General features: G+C 41.9%; 6 protein-coding genes across 10 annotated transcripts; 5 read left to right on the top strand and 1 right to left on the bottom strand.

The window, feature by feature from the left end:
- Positions 1-1050: 1050 nt before the first annotated feature.
- Positions 1051-4229, bottom strand: lsm1 (LSM1, U6 small nuclear RNA associated). Its single transcript, XM_062383169.1, has 4 exons — positions 3940-4229; positions 3748-3816; positions 3482-3597; positions 1051-2212 (listed from the first exon to the last, which is right to left on the bottom strand). The coding sequence occupies exons 1-4, from the start codon at positions 3983-3985 to the stop codon at positions 2042-2044; spliced, it is 402 nt and encodes a 133-aa protein (XP_062239153.1). The 5' UTR covers positions 3986-4229; the 3' UTR covers positions 1051-2041.
- A 259-nt stretch (positions 4230-4488) lies between these two features.
- Positions 4489-9190, top strand: bag4 (BCL2 associated athanogene 4). 3 transcript variants are annotated; one of them, XR_009920114.1, is made up of 6 exons: positions 4493-4836; positions 5729-5848; positions 6661-6891; positions 7084-7344; positions 7508-8112; positions 9061-9190. XR_009920114.1 is itself a non-coding variant. In XM_062383136.1 (5 exons), the coding sequence occupies exons 1-5, from the start codon at positions 4750-4752 to the stop codon at positions 7961-7963; spliced, it is 1044 nt and encodes a 347-aa protein (XP_062239120.1). In that variant the 5' UTR covers positions 4489-4749; the 3' UTR covers positions 7964-9190. The 3 variants fall into 3 exon arrangements, 2 of the variants coding, with proteins under 2 accessions (XP_062239120.1, XP_062239108.1); XM_062383136.1 differs by having other exon boundaries at positions 4489-4836; positions 6772-6891; positions 7508-9190; XM_062383124.1 differs by having other exon boundaries at positions 7508-9190.
- On the top strand, positions 9071-11272 carry LOC133949021 (dual specificity protein phosphatase 26-like). The gene is made up of 4 exons (XM_062383146.1): positions 9071-9149; positions 9879-10110; positions 10548-10759; positions 10838-11272. The coding sequence occupies exons 2-4, from the start codon at positions 9932-9934 to the stop codon at positions 11032-11034; spliced, it is 588 nt and encodes a 195-aa protein (XP_062239130.1). The 5' UTR covers positions 9071-9149; positions 9879-9931; the 3' UTR covers positions 11035-11272.
- A 197-nt stretch (positions 11273-11469) lies between these two features.
- On the top strand, positions 11470-14131 carry LOC133948980 (serine protease inhibitor 2.1-like). Of its 2 annotated transcripts, none has more exons than XM_062383080.1 (6): positions 11470-11620; positions 12190-12829; positions 13124-13194; positions 13309-13502; positions 13609-13756; positions 13855-14131. In XM_062383080.1, the coding sequence occupies exons 1-6, from the start codon at positions 11588-11590 to the stop codon at positions 14047-14049; spliced, it is 1281 nt and encodes a 426-aa protein (XP_062239064.1). In that variant the 5' UTR covers positions 11470-11587; the 3' UTR covers positions 14050-14131. The 2 variants fall into 2 exon arrangements, with proteins under 2 accessions (XP_062239064.1, XP_062239072.1); XM_062383088.1 differs by having other exon boundaries at positions 11540-11627.
- A 126-nt stretch (positions 14132-14257) lies between these two features.
- On the top strand, positions 14258-15989 carry LOC133949029 (dual specificity protein phosphatase 26-like). The gene is made up of 2 exons (XM_062383158.1): positions 14258-15468; positions 15547-15989. The coding sequence occupies exons 1-2, from the start codon at positions 15171-15173 to the stop codon at positions 15741-15743; spliced, it is 495 nt and encodes a 164-aa protein (XP_062239142.1). The 5' UTR covers positions 14258-15170; the 3' UTR covers positions 15744-15989.
- A 247-nt stretch (positions 15990-16236) lies between these two features.
- LOC133948995 (serine protease inhibitor 2.1-like) lies at positions 16237-18916 on the top strand. Of its 2 annotated transcripts, none has more exons than XM_062383100.1 (6): positions 16237-16350; positions 16975-17614; positions 17909-17979; positions 18094-18287; positions 18394-18541; positions 18640-18916. In XM_062383100.1, the coding sequence occupies exons 1-6, from the start codon at positions 16318-16320 to the stop codon at positions 18832-18834; spliced, it is 1281 nt and encodes a 426-aa protein (XP_062239084.1). In that variant the 5' UTR covers positions 16237-16317; the 3' UTR covers positions 18835-18916. The 2 variants fall into 2 exon arrangements, with proteins under 2 accessions (XP_062239084.1, XP_062239095.1); XM_062383111.1 differs by having other exon boundaries at positions 16260-16357.
- The last annotated feature ends 660 nt before the right edge of the window (positions 18917-19576 follow it).

Here is a 19576-nt window from a genome sequence, read left to right as displayed (position 1 = left end):
ATAAATATGGTTGTGAGACACAGATGAGGCTCAAATCAGCAGCTTTCACACTGCAGTGGTGAATATGGATTAGCCAAGGTGGGGAATAGGCAATGGGTAAAGTCGCCCTCTAGTGGTCGAAATTCCACGCATGTATTTAAGATAAACCCCTTAGGAAACTTTGTCTTCATGATGTTTAATTTATCAATTAGTTCCTTGATTGTTTTCCCTATAAAATGACAGGATCTGTTGAACAGTGTATTTTTTAATCCACAAGCTTCTTTGATGTGTGTATACATCTGACAATCAGCTCAGGAAAAAAGAACATATATATTAGAATCCGATGACAGAGGAAAAACTCACCACTCTTAAGAAAAGTAAGAAGACAGGTGGTTTTGTTTTTGCTTAAAAGTTCACGAGTGACAAAATAATGCATTGAATAATCAAATTTTGGGTTAGGAGCAACATCGAAGACCTTTCTATTACACTTCAGGAAAGTGTTGCGATGTAAGGTCTGCCTGACACACCATGATGCAAACTGCAAATGTGTGTTTTACTAGTAAACATGGATCAGTGGAGCTGAATTCAGGTCAGTGTGTTGAGCTGTTTCTTGATGGTGGCCCTAAGAAACCTGAAAATCTTTGAAATCCAGAAATTCCTCCATGTAATGTTTAAGATAACACTGTTTTGTATTTTAATCATTATTACTGTTATACATGTTTTTCTCATGTAAGTGTGTTGAGAATTCAGAGGATATGGAGACAGCACTGTATATAGCATACTGAGAGAGCCTTGGAATGATTGAGTGAAATAATCCATTCCAAATGTACACGGTACATTACCATTAATATGTTACTGTACTTTGTATTAATCGAATCCGTGTCTGACAAAGTTCCCTAAAATAAGTTTTTTATAAGTCTATTGGGGGTAAAATTAATGTTTACTCATAACTTGTACTATTCATTTTAGACCTGATATATTTAATTATAAATAAAAAATATTAAGGATGATAAAAATTAAGTCAAGCACCTGCTTCCCATGCAATCCTCGACGTGTAGGACTACGTCCAGGTATAGTTTCCCTAAGGCATGACTTTTATTGTGAAGTTGAGCCGTTAATCGTTATATAACTTTACAAGTCTTGACATCTCAGTGATGCTGAACAGTGCTCAGTGTTCAAAGTAAAAAAACAAAAACATACATTGAATATCGGTGGTAGCACGAGAGCAATTTTCACTCAGCATCATCACTAACAGGCCGGATCCCCTCCACCCAACAGAGGCTGTTTTATACGAACTCAGAGTCCAACCAAATGATTAACAAGCTCATTATTGACTGATGAGAGCAGATGGGATCAATTCCTCCTGCGCCGCGCTTATCTCTACAAACAGCACATGATGCACTGATCTGCCTCCTGCCTTAACTGAATCAAAGCAAAACGAATGATGTCCTCTCTGCTAATAGAGGAATAAGTCTGAAGTTTGTTGCAGCTCTGTGATCTGCATGATGAGGCTGTGGCGCCATCAAATAAGACCACTGTCTGCTGAGGACACACATTTACCTGAATATTCCAGCATTTGATCATGAAACGTTCAACGTGGCAGTGAGTGAAACTGAATGTTGTAACGTTGTGATGAAAAATAAAATGTCGACACAGTTTTTCCCCCAAGCAGATCCTCCATAAAGAAAAACTGAACTCTTTAATGGAGCACAGCAAGTAGTTCTTTTTTGTGGATATCATATCTCCAAATCAAAAAACTAACCATATCATGGATAGAAAGTGCTGCTGTAACATAATTGCTAAATTGTCAGAGTGATCAAACACATGGATTTATCATTTTTGCCTTCATGATCTGCAAAACTGAGAGCACCCAACACATTTTTCTTTTTCCACTTACTACCGATTCAAATTAAATTCATACAGTACATGACAGGAAATAGGCCTGGCATGATGTAGCCGTGTACACATACAAAAAACACAAACAGTCATGCTCTCTCAAAATAAAACTTATGAGTCCCATACAAACTGAGAAACTGGCTCGTGAAAAAAACAAAGGCTGCTGTTAGTATTCGTCCAAGTTGTCAGCTTTGGGTACGGACAGGCCTCGGTCCTTCAGCACCTGCATTTTGACTTTCTCCGTCTCCTGTTTGGCTTGCTGCTGCAACCGCTGCTCCTCCAAAATCTCCTCGATGGAAACCTGCTGCAGGACTGTGTCGCAGGGTTTATCCATGTCCTGCAGAGACACAGACCATGTTACACTTCCTCAAAGCCTGTAACAAACTCATTTGATATTATGGACATTAACCAGACTCGAAATACACTGAAGTATGTGAGGTTCATGTAGTGAGCTACTATACAAGCTGTTTCACGTGTTGATCAGCTGTTCATTTATACTGTTTAGGACACAGTTATACCTTTAGCAGTGACTCAAGTGTTCTGGCCTTTTTAAAGTCTCAGGGAAACTTCATTGTGGGGTTTAATCACAAAGACCTTTCAGACATACAGTATCCAAATAGTTTCCTGTGGATATAGACTAGTCACTCTTAACCTGATAATTCAACATCTTACTATATAACAGTATACTGCTTCCAAACTTAACTCCCTTGAACACCTCAGTAGATGTGATCCACTGAAGCACTGAGCAGTGTACTGATGCTTTGTGTCTGTGCTACACATGAAAAACAGATCAGCTTCTCTGATGCCGGCAACTTCTTCGCATCTCATTCTTGGATAAAATCAAATGTCCTACATAATGCTGTCAGGGAAATGTGCCTGTAACGCATCTGCTTCAAGTCACACACATGACAAATTTACTGAGTGTAAGTGGTTTATCAACAGGTTTCACATACCGTTAACTGTTTCTTTATATACATGTTTAGCATTTTATAGATAGAATCAAGACTGAATTGATTACACCTCATGATTTTTCCTATGAGGATCTGCACCAAATTTTACACACTCATAAAAATCAGTCCCCTAAACAGTCCTGATGTTGTCCATCAACATCCATGAAATTCCTGGATCCGCCTCCTGATCCAGATCTGCATTAAGCAGGGAGGAACTTTTACTGCATCATTACACTGTTTTATATTCATATATACATACTTTTGCATATATATTTATACATAGTAGGCAGCTATGTATGTACGCCTACATGGCCAACAAAGCAGATTGTGACTTTCTATGGCAGGATATTATGGCCAAGATAAAAAATTACATCAGTCCGTGAACAATTATCAGATTATTTATTATTTTTGTTACGTGATATTATCTTCTGAGTGAAGGTTGTGGTAAATACACAAACACGTGTCTATAATTGTGAGTACACTCTTTGACATGCATTCCCTAGCTCATAACCATCACAGCTAAATGCCCAACCCTAAAATAAACATAATGCTTAACCTAAAACCACCCTTTGAATGTGTAAGGACCAGCCAAAATGTGCTCACTATTTTGTGTTTAACCAAAATTGGACAATATAGATAGACAGACCGACACTTACTATCTCTCCCAGCAGGACCACATTCTCTCCTCTAACTATGAATATTCCTCTGGGGATGTCACCGAATTTCTTTCCCACGTGGATGCGCTCAACTGTCTGGTGGAAAACTAAATTGGCTGCGGGAGACAAGAGAAATACAGAGCAGTGTAAGACACAAACAAACCAATCAGATGGCGATAATCAGATGCACACGTAGGGGATTGAGCAGCTTCTTGTTTGGTCGATGAGTACAAACAATAGCATAGAGATGATGAAACGAGAAGTACCAAACTGATCAATGCTTCTGAGGAACCCGATCAGTGTTCTTCCATCTCTGAGCAGCACCAGGTGCTTCTCTGCAGGGCACAGACATGTTTATCATTAGTATGAACACACGGTTGATCCGGAGTCAGACACGATGCCAGAGAAACCACTTCCTCCGTGAAGCAGCTCTGGTTCCTCCCTCCTCTGCTACTCACTATCGATGTCGTCTATGAGGCTGGCCGTCCCCGGTACGTAGTTCATCTTGTGCTGCTGTTTGTCTGCGTCGTGGTATCTCTGCTTGACGTTAAGCCATGAATGTTTCAAAGTGTGTTTCTTTCAACAAGCGCACCGGAAGTGTATTTATAGGCGCCTGGAAAACACTTCCGGTCACGTTTAACCCCGTCCGCGCGTTCGTGAACTGACCTTATCCCGTCTTGAAAATAAACGTCTAAATGGGTGGAACACAAAAGAAGAATAGTTTTGAACAAGAGACTATTAGTTCTTAAAACGGATATAATTTATATTAATTACGTTTTTCCTATTGGCTATTAGCGTGTAGTGACGCACATGCGGCAGCAGAGATCATTTATGAACAGGAGACAGTGACCGCCCAAGAAAAGCGAGGCCACTTGCTTGTGTTGTCATAAATTATCAAAATTAGAAAATGTATTATTTTAAACACACTTAACCTTTATCAATTACAGAAAAAAACTCGTTTAGTTTTTAATTGTTCTGGCAGCACGAGCTGGCGCCTCTCAATCTGTACAGATATATCCGGTGTCATGAAAATAGCGACAGAGTGAGACCTCTTCCCTCGGCTCCCGCTTCTCCTTAAAGAGACGGGATCGACTTTTCCGATCCCTCGGCGTCATTCAATCATTTCCTGATTGCAATCAAGCGATCTGCGCTCGTGTGGAGAACAAATCACCGCCGGTGCGAACAGGTCGCACCCGGAGTCTGCGCAGAGTCTCGTTCCAGGGTTGGCTTGTGGCATGGCAGGTGACAGGACGGAGCGCGCTTAGCTGATGCCTCATCCTCAGACGCAGTCGGATCTGAAGTCTGGCTGGCCCTCGACTAGTAACTCGGGAAACCACAACTGGACCAACACAATGGTGAGTGGGAGGCTCCAGGCGGGATAACCCGTCAAGGTTCAATCACTGTATTAAATTCAAATAAGACGACCCGAGTTTGTAAAGAAATGTAATTCGTGTTTACCCAGCTAGCTTCCGTGTGTGTCCGTGCTAGCTAGACGGCTAACGGAGCTAGCTGGCATTATGTAATAAATACCGCTGCCCTGTTGCCCCAGTTTGACACGTCAATCTTGACATTACAACAGCGCTGATGGCCCGACAAGTATCCGGGTTGTTTTAACACACACTGGTTGCTATAGCATCAGGCTGCCGCTCCTATGTTATTCAACACGGCCCTTGCTTTGGTTAGCTGCACAGTTTGTATCTGCTTTAGCTCAAACTGCCTGAGCAATTCACGAATGAGTCGAGTCTGTTTACTCAGTTTGAACATGCTTTACAGTTTCCTGTGTGTCAGCGTGCACCAGAAAACACAGATCAGATGGAATCCCTGCTGATATAAAGGTTTAGGGTGTACGATTTACGTGAAAGGGATCTATTGGCAGTAATTGAACATACAATTATCCCAGTGATGTTTCCCCCAGCGTTTAATGATTTAAATTTTACGAATTGTTGTTTTCCTTATCCTAGAATGTGCCCTTTACATTTAAGTTATTTATATTTACATCGTGAGCAGGTTGTCTCTACGGAGGCCGCCATGTATTTAACAGAAGACCAAACTGGACAAACAAAACACCTTTTTTGAGTTTTTGACAACTGAAGGCTGCCACAGGTTCTCCTTCATGTTTGGCAGGGGAGGGTGAGGGGTTACCACTAGATGTCACTGAATTCTACACACTGAACCTCTGAGGAGAGACATGTCCTCTTCTTATAATAACTAACCTAACCCTATCTCGGTGTTGCTCTGTGTTCACAGGACGCTCCTCAGTACCCAGGCTACCCATCACACTACTGGTATCCTCAGTCTCACGCCACAGCACACTATGCAAACGCCTATCCATCGGGTTCAGAGGTTCAGCCGCAGTACAACCAACAGGTGAATCTCGTGATGTAACCCAACCTGGGCCTCTAATAAATCCGACGGTGTTGGTGTAAATCTACGCATTAGCTTAAGTCTCCTAAGTGCTTTCACCTTTCCCTCAAACATTCCCTCAGCTGTTATATCACTACAGACTTATACACGGACACCGTTGTTCTCATATTAAACTGATTTAAGACAATAGTTTGAATGTGACACTGCCATGTAAGCAGAATTTTGTATGCACTGTTTGAATGTGTGAGGGAATGCCAAAAATGTATGGACTGTATATAGATACACATCATTTACATCTTAATCCCATAGTAACTTCCTATTGGACTTTTCAAAGCATTTTGCCACATCAACGTACAGCAGCCACCAACTGCTTGATGACCCAGGCCCTGCCTTTGACTATGAACGAGTAGAAGGAGGTAATGTTGACATGAGTCATAATTGTACTATGCTCTGTAACATGTGAATGGCAACATTAATGGAATTTTAGGCTGGGACTCATCAACGTGACAGTGTCCATCATAATAACAGTGTGTTCAAGACAATAGCAACGTCAACTCATTCTCCATTTCAGGTTTCTGCAGTTGACCTCTTTGTGCACCAGCAGTGGTCCAGCAGACTGAGTCCACAGTCTGTCTCTATTTACCATGGCGCCATTATTGCAGGTCAAACTAGGCCAGGCAAACAACTGAGTCCAATCAGGCATATTTAAAATGGGAACTTGCACTAGTCATCAAAATAAATAATGACTTAATCAGAATCATGTCATGATTATAGTGCTGTCTTTATTAATTCCCCCTCCTATGCTTTTCATGTAGGTGATGCCTGCAGGTTATCCAAACGGCCATGGCGTCTACAGCCCAGCGACGGGTCAGTATTCAACAAGTGGTTTCCACCCATCCAACCCTTTCTACTGTGCTGACCCTCAGAGACCGGCTCCAAGTCCTTATCCCAGCCAGGGCTGTCCAGCCGAGCAGGGCAGTGGGCCGCCTGGGCAGCCACACTCACAACACCAACATCATCACTATCCTGGTCCACACTGTCAAGGGGTGAGTTCATTTAAACAGATGAAGCAAAGAAGTAGCCAAAAGTAACATTAAGTTTGATTACCTCGACCTGTGTATACTATATAGACTAATAAATGTGGTAAAGCTTGTTAATTTTCTGCAAACCAAAGTTAAACCCAGAGATAACAAAGTTCTTTGGAAAATACTACATACCTGTTCTGTCTCTGCTCTCAGACACCTGGATATCCTCCTGGACCTTACCCTCACTATACTGAAGGTGGACATTCAATGCCTCCAAACCCCCCATATCCCACTGGCCATCCCAGTTCTCAGGCTGAAGCATGGGGACATTCTGGTGCGTATGGACACTCACAGCCGCAATGGCAGCCAGGCCAGCAGCCTCCACAAAACCCCTACGGAAGTCAAGTCCGTCCTTCACATCCTCCAGCATGGCCGGGGACTGGAACAGGTGCTCCGCCACCCTACCAACCCAAGGTTGGTGTATGCAGCTTTTTCACTGTAGCTGTCATGTTTTTGTTTAGTTAATTGAGTTCAATGGAAAGGGTATGTATGTAATGTATGAAAGCAGTTTTAGTTATAGAGATTGAGGATTATGAAATATCTTAAGCACAACCTTTTTTGTTTTGTGTCGCGTTAGGACCAACTGCACCAGCGGGCTCCACAAGTGGGACCTAAACCCAGGCCAACCCCATCCCTGAATCCCCCCAACGGAAAGCCTGCAGAAATAAGTTCACCTCCTCAAATGTACAACAAAACAGGGAGAGGTGAACCTAATCCTTCACAATGTGACCCCCCACCCTCTGCCCCGGCACAAGCTCCAGGCCCAGCTGGACCGCCCCTGAGTGACAACCCTGGCCTTGCTAAGGTCCACCAGATCATGTCCAGGGTGCTGCTGCTTCAGGAAGATGTTGATGAGTTTGTCGGTAAAAAGACAGACAAGAGTTACCGGTATCTGGAGGAGCTGCTGACCAAAGAGCTGCTGGACCTGGACTCTGTGGAGACTCAGGGACAGGAGAATGTCCGGCAGTACCGAAGGGAGGCTGTACAGAGGATCCAGGCCACTCTGGACCAGCTAGAGAAGAAGGCCTTCTGAAGAGGATTTATTTATTGGGTTTATGGGTCACTAAGTTTTGCTGTTTCCTTCTTCCAGATCTTATGAGCGGTTATCGGTAGGCTTTTCCCCCCCACCACCATGATATGAAATGCCTGGAGTAAACGGCAGGGACCCAAGAACCAATACTGGTAAAAGGAATCAAACTTTTCAAGCCTAATTATGCTGGTATGAGTGACATGCGGGTAGTAGAAGTGCACACTGATGGTTGTACATATCTGAAAACGTTCAGCCTCAGTGAGTGGCTGTGGTTACCACACAACCTGACACTTCTGCTCATCTTTTAACGTCATGCCTTTGCCAGCATAATGCAGGACAGGGCCACTGGAGGATGGATCTTTTCAGTGCCACATAGAAACTGTACGTTTTCTCTAACTTCAGATTATCATCATGCTGTCCCTCAGGATAGTGGAACGGTCTTATTATGATCCTGAACACTTGGACTGCCTCAGCTGTGTCCATTATTACAGACCATTTGCATGATAGTTGCTCCTTCACTTGACTGCAGGAATAGGTGCAACGCTTCCCATCAGCTCCCAGCCCTGCATGAACTGTAATGTCAGACAAGTACTTGATACAGTCCTGACATCTCCGAGCGCATAATTGGACGTAGAGTGTGGCAGATTATTGAAAAGCCCCTGAAGATTACTGTCCCAATTTTATCCATGTTTTGGATGAAAAATATACATAGGATTTAGAAATGGATCCCCCCCCCCCCAGAAGTGTTCAATCCGTTTCTGTAAAGGATAAGGGAAAATATGTACTTTGAAATATTTACTTATGCTTTGTGTACAAGGATAATTTCAGTCACAGCAATCTGATCAGCTATTTACGTTCAGTTAGCACTGAAGTCCTTGTTATAACAAATCTAATTTTGCACCACAATCCATTGTCCTGTGTAGCACTTGTTTTTTTTCTTCAGTCATACCTTCCTTGTGGATTAAGAAAAAAAAAGAGTCCCATATTTCAGGGAATGGTTTTATATCATTAGAAAAAAATAAAAATAGATGATAAGATTTGCATGAAAGAAACATCTGTCATATGTGTTGATTTCCATGTGCTGCTAAATCTCTGCTTAGATGGACCACCACTGTACAGTCTCAGCTGAAATGCATGTTTCCAACACAAGCTGGGAATATTTGCCTGATGAATATCAAAGTTATCACAGGTGAGGAAAAAATGAGAAACAATTAAATGTATATATTTTTACCAAGGGATCTTAATTTGATTGTTTTTGCTAAACAAAATTCCACCACAGGAACCTTCTGTCCTTTCCAGGAACCTTGAATTTCCCCCACAGCCCCCCCCCCCCCCCCCCAAATTGTTCCTGGGTGTAAAGTACCTAAACCTTTGGGGTTGGTCTTTCAGTGCTAAACATACTTATTGTGTTGAGCACTTCAAAATTGTCGGCCATAATTGTTCTTAAAAACCTCTAGCTTTGTATAAAGGTTTTAATTAACTTTTTTAAATGTTATATTTTGCTCTGTGGATTGTTGTACCATAATTTTCTGTTTTGAAGAACTAGAAATATTATTTATTGTTGTTGTATTTGGTCAGAGGAAACTGTTGCTGGGGTCCACTCTCCCTGTAACTGCCACCCAGCGTTCACATCTTAAAATAGACTGGTGTTTCGATGCAAAAGCATAACACAGACCCCTGAGGGCTCAAGGCACACAAGCTAGATTTAATTTCAGGGTCATTTCAGGGCGTTTATGACGCCCCGTGGTGAGTAAATTGGAGGCAAGGAAGTTCGGAGCAAAAAATCACCTGTGGTGGGTGGTCATTCTGCTCTAGATGTTGTTGAGAGCCTGCTCAGGAACACTTTTCTTTCAGCTTTCATTGTGAAGCCTGAAGAGTTTTTCCCTTTTTTAAACTCTGCATCTATTTAATGGACTAGTTTGGAAACTATAGAGCTGAGTGCTGTTTCACATCAGAAGACTGGAAAGAGAAATGTCATATACAACAAAACTTCCTGCCTCCTGGAACGATGATCCTCCTGCTCGGAGAGTGGAGATCGACCTGAGCTCACCTGGGCTCGCTGTAGTCGAGTTGGAAAGGCTCTTGTTTACTGGCAAACCCATTATCAGTCATGCAGATGAAGTTTGGCCGAGGGTCTACATTGGTGACCAGTAAGTAACTAGATCAATTCTTTTAGCACAAACAAGTATTGGCAGAGTGTTGCAAAGGAAAATAAATACTTTTCAAATATCATTCTTGAAAGAGAATAGTGAGCCTTTATTTCAAAAAGATAATTGAAGTATATGTGACAGATTTGAACTTCTCATGAATCAGATTCAAATGCATACGTGTAAGTTAAGATCCCTGAAGCTACATTCCGTGTTGTGAACTTGCATAAACTACAGCTATAATATGTAAGAGTTACCCCGGATGCCTGCGTTTGAAAGTGTGTCTCAGGTGTCAGCTACGCACTAACTCGCATATCTGAAGCTGGATTTCAAATATCAATCCATGACTATGAAATGCATTGCATACAAACGTTTCACCAGGCAACACTGCTTCATTGTGAGGTGCTGTCTGTGATTGGACAGTGTTATGTGTTTTTCAGGCACAGCGCAGAGAACACGGCCGATCAGTCCAAGCATCAGATCACACACATCCTGAATGCAGCTCACAGTAAGCGTGGAGGACAGCCAGGTATCTACAGGGGCAGGGAGATCACATACATGGGCATAGAGGCTCATGACTCCTGTGGCTTTGACTTGAGCGTCAACTTCCTCGCAGCAGCAGACTTTATCCACAGGGCTCTCAGCAGGGGAGGTAGGGAAGTAGAAAAACCTACTTAGATTCGTTGTTTGTTGAAATAATGCTGTGACACAATGTCTCTGTGATTCTCAGGCAAAGTGCTGGTGCACTGTCATGTGGGAGTGAGCCGCTCGGCCACCCTGGTCCTTGCTTACCTGATGCTGAGGCAGAACCTGACGCTCGTGGAAGCTATTTGTGCTGTGAAAGATAAACGTGGTGTGAGACCCAATCGAGGATTCCTCAGACAGCTCATCAAACTAGATGGTCAGCTGTTTGGCACACATCCCTGAACGCTGTATGATAGTGTTACTGCTCAGGGTCCACAACATTAGGAAAGCATGACAAAGATGGCTCCATGTTGAGAAACACTGATGCCATGTTCTGAATACATACATTTTTTTGAGTCTCAGACTTGCAGCATCTGATCCATTCCAGGATTATGTTTTTATTTCCAGGAACTGTAAGGTGACAATATTTATATTCTTTCAGTTCGTAAATGTTGATTAAAGTTTGACAGTAAAAATTTGACTGGTCCAGCTTCTGGTGAATGTTTCAGTTTCATTTATACACTAGATAAAAACATTCAATTAGTTTTTACTGTCAGATACACTGTAAGGGCAAGACAGTGTGGTGATCACACTCGTGTTTTTGTACATTTTGGCTGCTATGCATCAGTATGTATAATACATGGTCTCAGTTTGATGCCATGGTGAGACAGTTATCATTACACAGAGCAAATACAGTGGTTGATAGAGAATAAACAAAGCCAAAGTTCATCTGCTTCGATCGGTCATATGTGGGACGTCTCCCTCTGTCCAGCCTGTGTGTCACTGTCTGTTGTCCATGAGAGTCACTGTGAGCTGGACCCAGAAGAAGGTAAGTGGTGAGTAAGAAAACGCACATTCTTTATTATTTGTAGTTTATTTCAAAACATTTTTTTCAGATACAATTTTTAACAGTTGTAACTGCTTGAGATGAGATGGACAGTTTTTGATTTTAATGTAACACTGTTCTCAAGAAAATTGTCAGAGCAGTAAATATAAATCCTGAATATTTGTCTTATTTGATGATAAAAAACCTTATCCTACAAAGGTAGGAAATTATTGAACTGTTTGTATTTCTTTTGAAATTCAAAATTGAAACCCATGAAAGTTAAGTACTCCTTTTATTACTACCTAAACATTAGCTTTAAACTAATTCATTAAAAACGCGAGGTTTGAAAATGTTTGATCAGTGTCGAAGGCCCATTTCAAACCAACGACGAGAACACAAAAGAAATACAGAAATCTTTATGTAAAATCAACAAAAAATTCATAGTTCATAAGACAGAGGAAATAACTTTCATGTGCTCACAACACATTTATCTCATATTTCTCGAGTGTTTGTTGTTGCAAACATTATGCAACCCAAATAAACAGTGTTTGACTAGTGCCCTTTCCTCATAGTTCATCATGATGCGTGCAGCCTTGTGTATCTGGATCTTATCAGCAGTGGTCTGCGTTGGAAGAAGCCATCACCATGCAGAGCATCACGATGTCAAAGGTCCAACAGACCAAGACACTGCTCCCAACAGCGTCTCACTGGTGTCCTCAGCCAACAAAGGATTCACCTACCGTCTGTACAGGAAGCTGGCTGCTCACTCTGACTCGGAAGGCAAGAACATCTTCTTCTCCCCAAAGAGCGTGTCTCTGGCACTGGCAGCCTTGTCTGTAGGAGCGCGGGGGGAGACCCATCAGCAGCTTTTCAATGGTCTGGGTTTCAACAGCTCTGAGCTGACACAGGCAAATGTGGATGAGGCTTTCCAAGTGCTCCTGGAGCAGGCAAACAAAATGTCTCATCAAGACACCAGCGAAGGCACCGCTGTGTTCGTCGATCGCAGCTTTACTCCAAATCTGGATTTCCTGGACGTCTTGAAGAAGTCCTACTTGGCCGATGGGTTCAATATTGACTTCACCAACACTGTAGAAAGTGCCAATACCATCAACAGCTATGTGGCCGAGAAGACCAAGGGGAAGATCGACAAGCTGGTGGACAGCCTGGATGCAGACACAATCATGTATCTCATCAGTTACATCTACTTTAAAGGTAAAAAGAGACATCAAACAGTGTTTGTTTCTCTCTAGTTGTATCTCAATTCAGCGGCCGATGTCTTTTTAACATGTGTACCATTAGATCTTCTAACATTTTTAAAAATCTGTCGTTTTCACCTGGCTTTTTGCCGCCATTACCTCTTTGGGACGTAATTTGTTCTACAAATGCAGCTTCCAAAGGATGCAGCCCTCGAATTGAGAGACAGCCTCTGTCTCTGTTTCTGAATTCCCAGCATTTAAGTTTGACATGTATGTGATAAGCTGTTTTTAATTTCTATTCTTCAAACAGGAAAGTGGGATCAACCATTTGATCCAAAGATGACCAGGAAGGATGAGTTCATAGTGGATGAAAACACCAAGGTTCAAAGTTGCACCATTTATTCTGAATGGACATGAGTTACATATAATCCTGCATCCTCCACTGTGTGATTTCCAATTATTGGATGCCTCATGTTTAACACTCCAACTTCCCAGGTTCCAGTTGAGATGATGAATATGGAGGAGGACGTAGACATCTATTACGACCAAGCTATAAACACGTCAGTCCTCCACCTTCCCTTCAACAGCTCCTCCTCCATGCTGCTGCTGTTGCCTGACGATATGGCAACACTGGAGAACGCCATCTGCCCGGGACATGTCAGCAAATGGCTGAAGTGGATGAGGCGCAGGTGGAGAGAACTCATCCTAATGTCATCCAATATTTTGGGGTTTTGCTCCTTTTGATTAATTATCACAGTCAGATCAATCACTCTATGTTTGTCTATTTGCTTTAAGGGAATATGACATATATCTTCCAAAGTTCTCCATCAAGACTTCCTACAATCTGAAAGACGTGTTGATTGAAATGGGAATGACGGACATGTTCGAAACTCGTGCAGACCTGAGTGGCATCGCAGAGGGGAAGAACCTGGTAGTGTCAGAGGTCAGGGAAGAGAGTTATACTGTATGTTATTGCATTCGTTTTTTCCCAGCATTTCATCCACCTGTTATCTCACTCTGCTTCTATTCTACCCCATGAAGGTGGTGCATAAAGCTACCCTGGATGTGGACGAGTCCGGAGCCACCGCTACAGCCGCTACAGGCATCGGCATAATGCTCTTGTCTGCGCGCTTAATACCTGTCCTGAAGTTCAATCGCCCGTTCATGCTCGTCATCATTGACCGTGCCACAGAAAGCCCTCTCTTTGTTGGCAAGATTATCAACCCAACCATTTGATGAAGATGAAAAATGTTGTGTTCACTCAAGCACTGCTGTTGCATCATGTGTAAAACACAAATACATAAAATCTTTAATCTGTGTCTGTCTCTAATGACTTTTGTTGATGAGTGTTTGTTTCTATACAGTTTTTGAATGAGGAAAACAAAGGGACATGAGATTATCCACTGGTATTTACATTTTTATTCAGCAAATATAATAAATTCAGAAACCATTTTATACTTTAAATTCATCTTTTTTTCCCTTTAGGTTCAGTGTGTAAGATATAGGTTAGAGGGATTTATTGGTAGAAGTATGAATTGTTGTTTTCTTTACCGTAGAATGGGCCCTTTAAATTCTAATACTTTATATTTACATCTGGAGTGGTTCCATTATGGAGGACGCCATGTTTTTATTTACAGTATTACAAACTGGAGAAACTAAACATCTTTTGAGTTTTTATGACAGCTGAAGTCTACCACAGGTTCTCTTTCATGTTTGGAAAGGGAGGTTGAGGTGAGGGGTGTTTAGATGCAAAATGCAACTTCACCGCTAGATTTCACTAAATTCTACACACTGAACCTTTATGTCTGTTATTCAATATTTGACTGAGCACTGGAGCATGTTTGTCTTTACATATGTAACCCAGGGGCAGCGAGCTGGAGCTGTGATTAGCACTAATGCAACAAGAAGGTTCCTAGTGAGATTCCCAGTTTGTCCTGGGCCATGCTATGTTCTCCTCGTGTCTGTGTGCATTTTCTCTAGTTTCTTCGGCTTCCTCCCACAGTCTAAAGACATGGAGATCAGGGTGAGCTTAACTGGAGACTCTTAATTTATCATAGGTGTGAATGTGAGCATCTCACTTATTGTCAGCTGGAATTGCACCTTCAAAGGATTAGTTGTATAGTTAAAGGATGGATGAATTGATGTATATATAAGTCAAACATTCCAAATAACTGATGTATCATATGAGTGGGGATTTTGCTGTAGATCCTAAATGCATAATTTGCTTGCATAAACTACAACTATCATATGCAAAGGTTACCACTGATGCCTGCGTATGAAAGTGTGTCTCAGGTGTCAGCTACGCACTAACTCGCATATCCGAAGTTGGATTCCAAATATCGATCCATCACTATGAAATGCTTTACAAAGTAAAGTTTCACCAGGCAACACTGCTTCATTGTGAGGTACTGTCTGTGATTGGACTGTGTTATGTGTTTTTCAGGCACAGCGCAGAGAACACGGCCGATCAGTCCAAGCATCAGATCACACACATCCTGAATGCAGCTCACAGTAAGCGTGGAGGACAGCCAGGTATCTACAGGGGCATGGAGATCACATACATGGGCATAGAGGCTCATGACTCCTGTGGCTTTGACTTGAGCGTCAACTTCCTCGCAGCAGCAGACTTCATCCACAGGGCTCTCAGCAGGGGAGGTAGGGAAGTAGTAAAACCTACTTAGATTCAGTGTTTGTTGAAATAATGCTGTGACACAATGTCTCTGTGATTCTCAGGCAAAGTGCTGGTGCACAGTCACTTGGGAGTGAGCCGCTCGGCCACCCTGGTCCTTGCGTATCTGATGCTGTGGCAGAACCTGACGCTCGTGGAAGCTATTTGTGCTGTGAAAGATAAACGTGGTGTGAGACCCAATCGAGGATTCCTCAGACAGCTCATCAAACTAGATGGTCAGCTGTTTGGCACACATCCCTGAACGCTGTATGATAGTGTTACTGCTCAGCTCTCATGGGTCCACAACATAAGGAAAACATGACAAAGATGGCTCCATGTTGAGAAACACTGATGCCATTATCTGGATGCATGAATGTTTTTGAGTCTCAGACTTGCAGCATCTGATCCATTCCCGGATCATGTTTTAGTTTCCAGGAACTGTAAGGTGACAATATTTATATTCCGTCAGTTTTTAATTGTTGATTAAAGTTTTAAAGTAAAAATGTGACTCTGGTGCAGCTTCTGGTGAATCTCTCAGTTTCTTTCATAGATCAGCACTTCTTACAAACTAAAACTTTCAATTAGTTTTTACTGTCAGATACACTGTATGGGCAAGAGACTGTAGTGATCACACTAGAGTTTTGTACATTTTGGCTGCTATGCATCAGTATGTATAATACATGGTCTCAGTTTGATGCCATGGTGAGACAGTAATCATTACACAGAGCAAATACAGTGGTTGATAGAGAATAAACAAAGCCAAAGTTCATCTGCTTCGATCGGTCGTATGTGGGACGTCTCCCTCTGTCCAGCCTGTGTGTCACTGTCTGTTGTCCATGAGAGTCACTGTGAGCTGGACCCAGAAGAAGGTAAGTGGTGAGTAAGAAAACTCACATTCTTTATTATTTGTAGTTTCCTTCAACAATTTTCTTGGATACAATTTGTAACAGTTGTAACTGCTTGAGATGAGATGGAAAGTTTTTGATTTTTGATGTAACACTGTTTTGTAGAAAATTGTCAGAGCAGTTAATATAAATCCTGACTTTATTTATCTTATGTGATGATAAAAAACCTCATTCCACAAAGGTAGCAAATTATTGAACTATTGTATTTCTGGTGAAATTCAAAATTGAAGCCCTTGAATATTAAGTATTAATTCTAATATAATAAATAATCATGATTAACCATCTAAGAATTAGATTTAAACTAATTCATTAAAATCGTGAGGTTTATAAATGTTTGATCAGCATCGTCTGACCATTTCAAACCAACAAGAAGAGAAAACAAAAGAAATACAGATATATTTTTGTAGAATCAACAAAAAATGTCAAACTGTGAAGAAAATGTGTCTTTGTCGGAGCTCTAACAGTAAGACAGAGAAAATAACTTTCATGTGCTCACAACACATTTATCTCATATTTCTCGAGTGTTTGTTGTTGCAAACATTATGCAACCCAAATAAACAGTGTTTGACTAGTGCCCTTTCCTCATAGTTCATCATGATGCGTGCAGCCTTGTGTATCTGGATCTTATCAGCAGTGGTCTGCGTTGGAAGAAGCCATCACCATGCAGAGCATCACGATGTCAAAGGTCCAACAGACCAAGACACTGCTCCCAACAGCGTCTCACTGGTGTCCTCAGCCAACAAAGGATTCACCTACCGTCTGTACAGGAAGCTGGCTGCTCACTCTGACTCGGAAGGCAAGAACATCTTCTTCTCACCAAAGAGCGTGTCTCTGGCACTGGCAGCCTTGTCTGTAGGAGCGCGGGGGGAGACCCATCAGCAGCTTTTCAATGGTCTGGGTTTCAACAGCTCTGAGCTGACACAGGCAAATGTGGATGAGGCTTTCCAAGTGCTCCTGGAGCAGGCAAACAAAATGTCTCATCAAGACACCAGCGAAGGCACCGCTGTGTTCGTCGATCGCAGCTTTACTCCAAATCTGGATTTCCTGGACGTCTTGAAGAAGTCCTACTTGGCCGATGGGTTCAATATTGACTTCACCAACACTGTAGAAAGTGCCAATACCATCAACAGCTATGTGGCCGAGAAGACCAACGGGAAGATCGACAAGCTGGTGGACAGCCTGGATGCAGACACAATCATGTATCTCATCAGTTACATCTACTTTAAAGGTAAAAAGAGACATCAAACAGTGTTTGTTTCTCTCTAGTTGTATCTCAATTCAGCGGCCGATGTCTTTTTAACATGTGTACCATTAGATCTTCTAACATTTTTAAAAATCTGTCGTTTTCACCTGGCTTTTTGCCGCCATTACCTCTTTGGGACGTAATTTGTTCTACAAATGCAGCTTCCAAAGGATGCAGCCCTCGAATTGAGAGACAGCCTCTGTCTCTGTTTCTGAATTCCCAGCATTTAAGTTTGACATGTCTGTGATAAGCTGTTTTTAATTTCTATTCTTCAAACAGGAAAGTGGGATCAACCATTTGATCCAAAGATGACCAGGAAGGATGAGTTCATAGTGGATGAAAACACCAAGGTTCAAAGTTGCACCATTTATTCTGAATGGACATGAGTTAAATATAATCCTGCATCCTCCACTGTGTGATTTCCAATTATTGGATGCCTCATGTTTAACACTCCAACTTCCCAGGTTCCAGTTGAGATGATGAATATGGAGGAGGACGTAGACATCTATTACGACCAAGCCATAAACACGTCAGTCCTCTACCTTCCCTTCAACAGCTCCTCCTCCATGCTGCTGCTGTTGCCTGACGATATGGCAACACTGGAGAACGCCATCTGCCCGGGACATGTCAGCAAATGGCTGAAGTGGATGAGGCGCAGGTGGAGAGAACTCATCCTAATGTCATCCAATATTTTGGGGTTTTGCTCCTTTTGATTAATTATCACAGTCAGATCAATCACTCTATGTTTGTCTATTTGCTTTAAGGGAATATGACATATATCTTCCAAAGTTCTCCATCAAGACTTCCTACAATCTGAAAGACGTGTTGATTGAAATGGGAATGACGGACATGTTCGATACTCGTGCAGACCTGAGTGGCATCGCAGAGGGGAAGAACCTGGTAGTGTCAGAGGTCAGGGAAGAGAGTTATACTGCATGTTATTGCATTTGTTTTTTCCCAGCATTTCATCCACCTGTTATCTCACTCTGCTTCTATTCTACCCCATGAAGGTGGTGCATAAAGCTACCCTGGATGTGGACGAGGCTGGAGCCACCGCTACAGCTGCTACAGGCATCGGCATAACGCTCTTTTCTTTCCATCACATACCTGTCCTGAAGTTCAATCGCCCGTTCATGCTCGTCATCATTGACCGTGCCACAGAAAGCCCTCTCTTTGTTGGCAAGATTATCAACCCAACCATTTGATGAAGATGAAAAATGTTGTGTTCACTCAAGCACTGCTGTTGCATCATGTGTAAAACACAAATACATAAAATCTTTAATCTGTGTCTGTCTCTAATGACTTTTGTTGATGAGTGTTTGTTTCTATACAGTTTTTGAATGAGGAAAACAAAGGGACATGAGATTATCCACTGGTATTTACATTTTTATTCAGCAAATACAATAAATTCAGAATCCATTTTGCATTTTAAATTCATCTTTTTTTCCCTTTAGGTTCAGTGTGTAAGATATAGGTGAGAGTGATTTATTGGTTGAAAAGAAATATAAAATTATCGTATTGACGTTTTCAATACTGTGTTTCATCTAAATTGTATGAATTGTTGTTTTCTTTACCGTAGAATGGGCCCTTTAAATTCTAATACTTTATATTAACATCTGGAGCGGGTCCTCCCTATGGAGGACGCCATGTTTTTATTTACAGTATTACAAACTGGACAAATTAAACATCTTTTGAGTTTTTATGACAGCTGAAGTCTACCACAGGTTCTCTTTCATGTTTGGAAGGGGAGGTTGAGGTGAGGGGTGTTTAGATGCAACATGCAACTTCACCGCTAGATTTCCCTAAATTCTACCCACTGAACCTTTGTGTCTGTTTTATAATATTTGACTGAGCACTGGATCATATTTGTCTTTACATATGTAATCCAGGGGCAGCGAGCTGGAGCTGTGATTGTCACTGATGCAACAAGAAGGTTCCTAGTTCGAT

This window comes from Platichthys flesus, chromosome 3 (assembly GCF_949316205.1).
Source record: "Platichthys flesus chromosome 3, fPlaFle2.1, whole genome shotgun sequence".
Classification (NCBI taxonomy): Eukaryota; Metazoa; Chordata; class Actinopteri; order Pleuronectiformes; family Pleuronectidae; genus Platichthys; species Platichthys flesus.
This window is presented reverse-complemented; position numbering and strand designations above follow the sequence as displayed.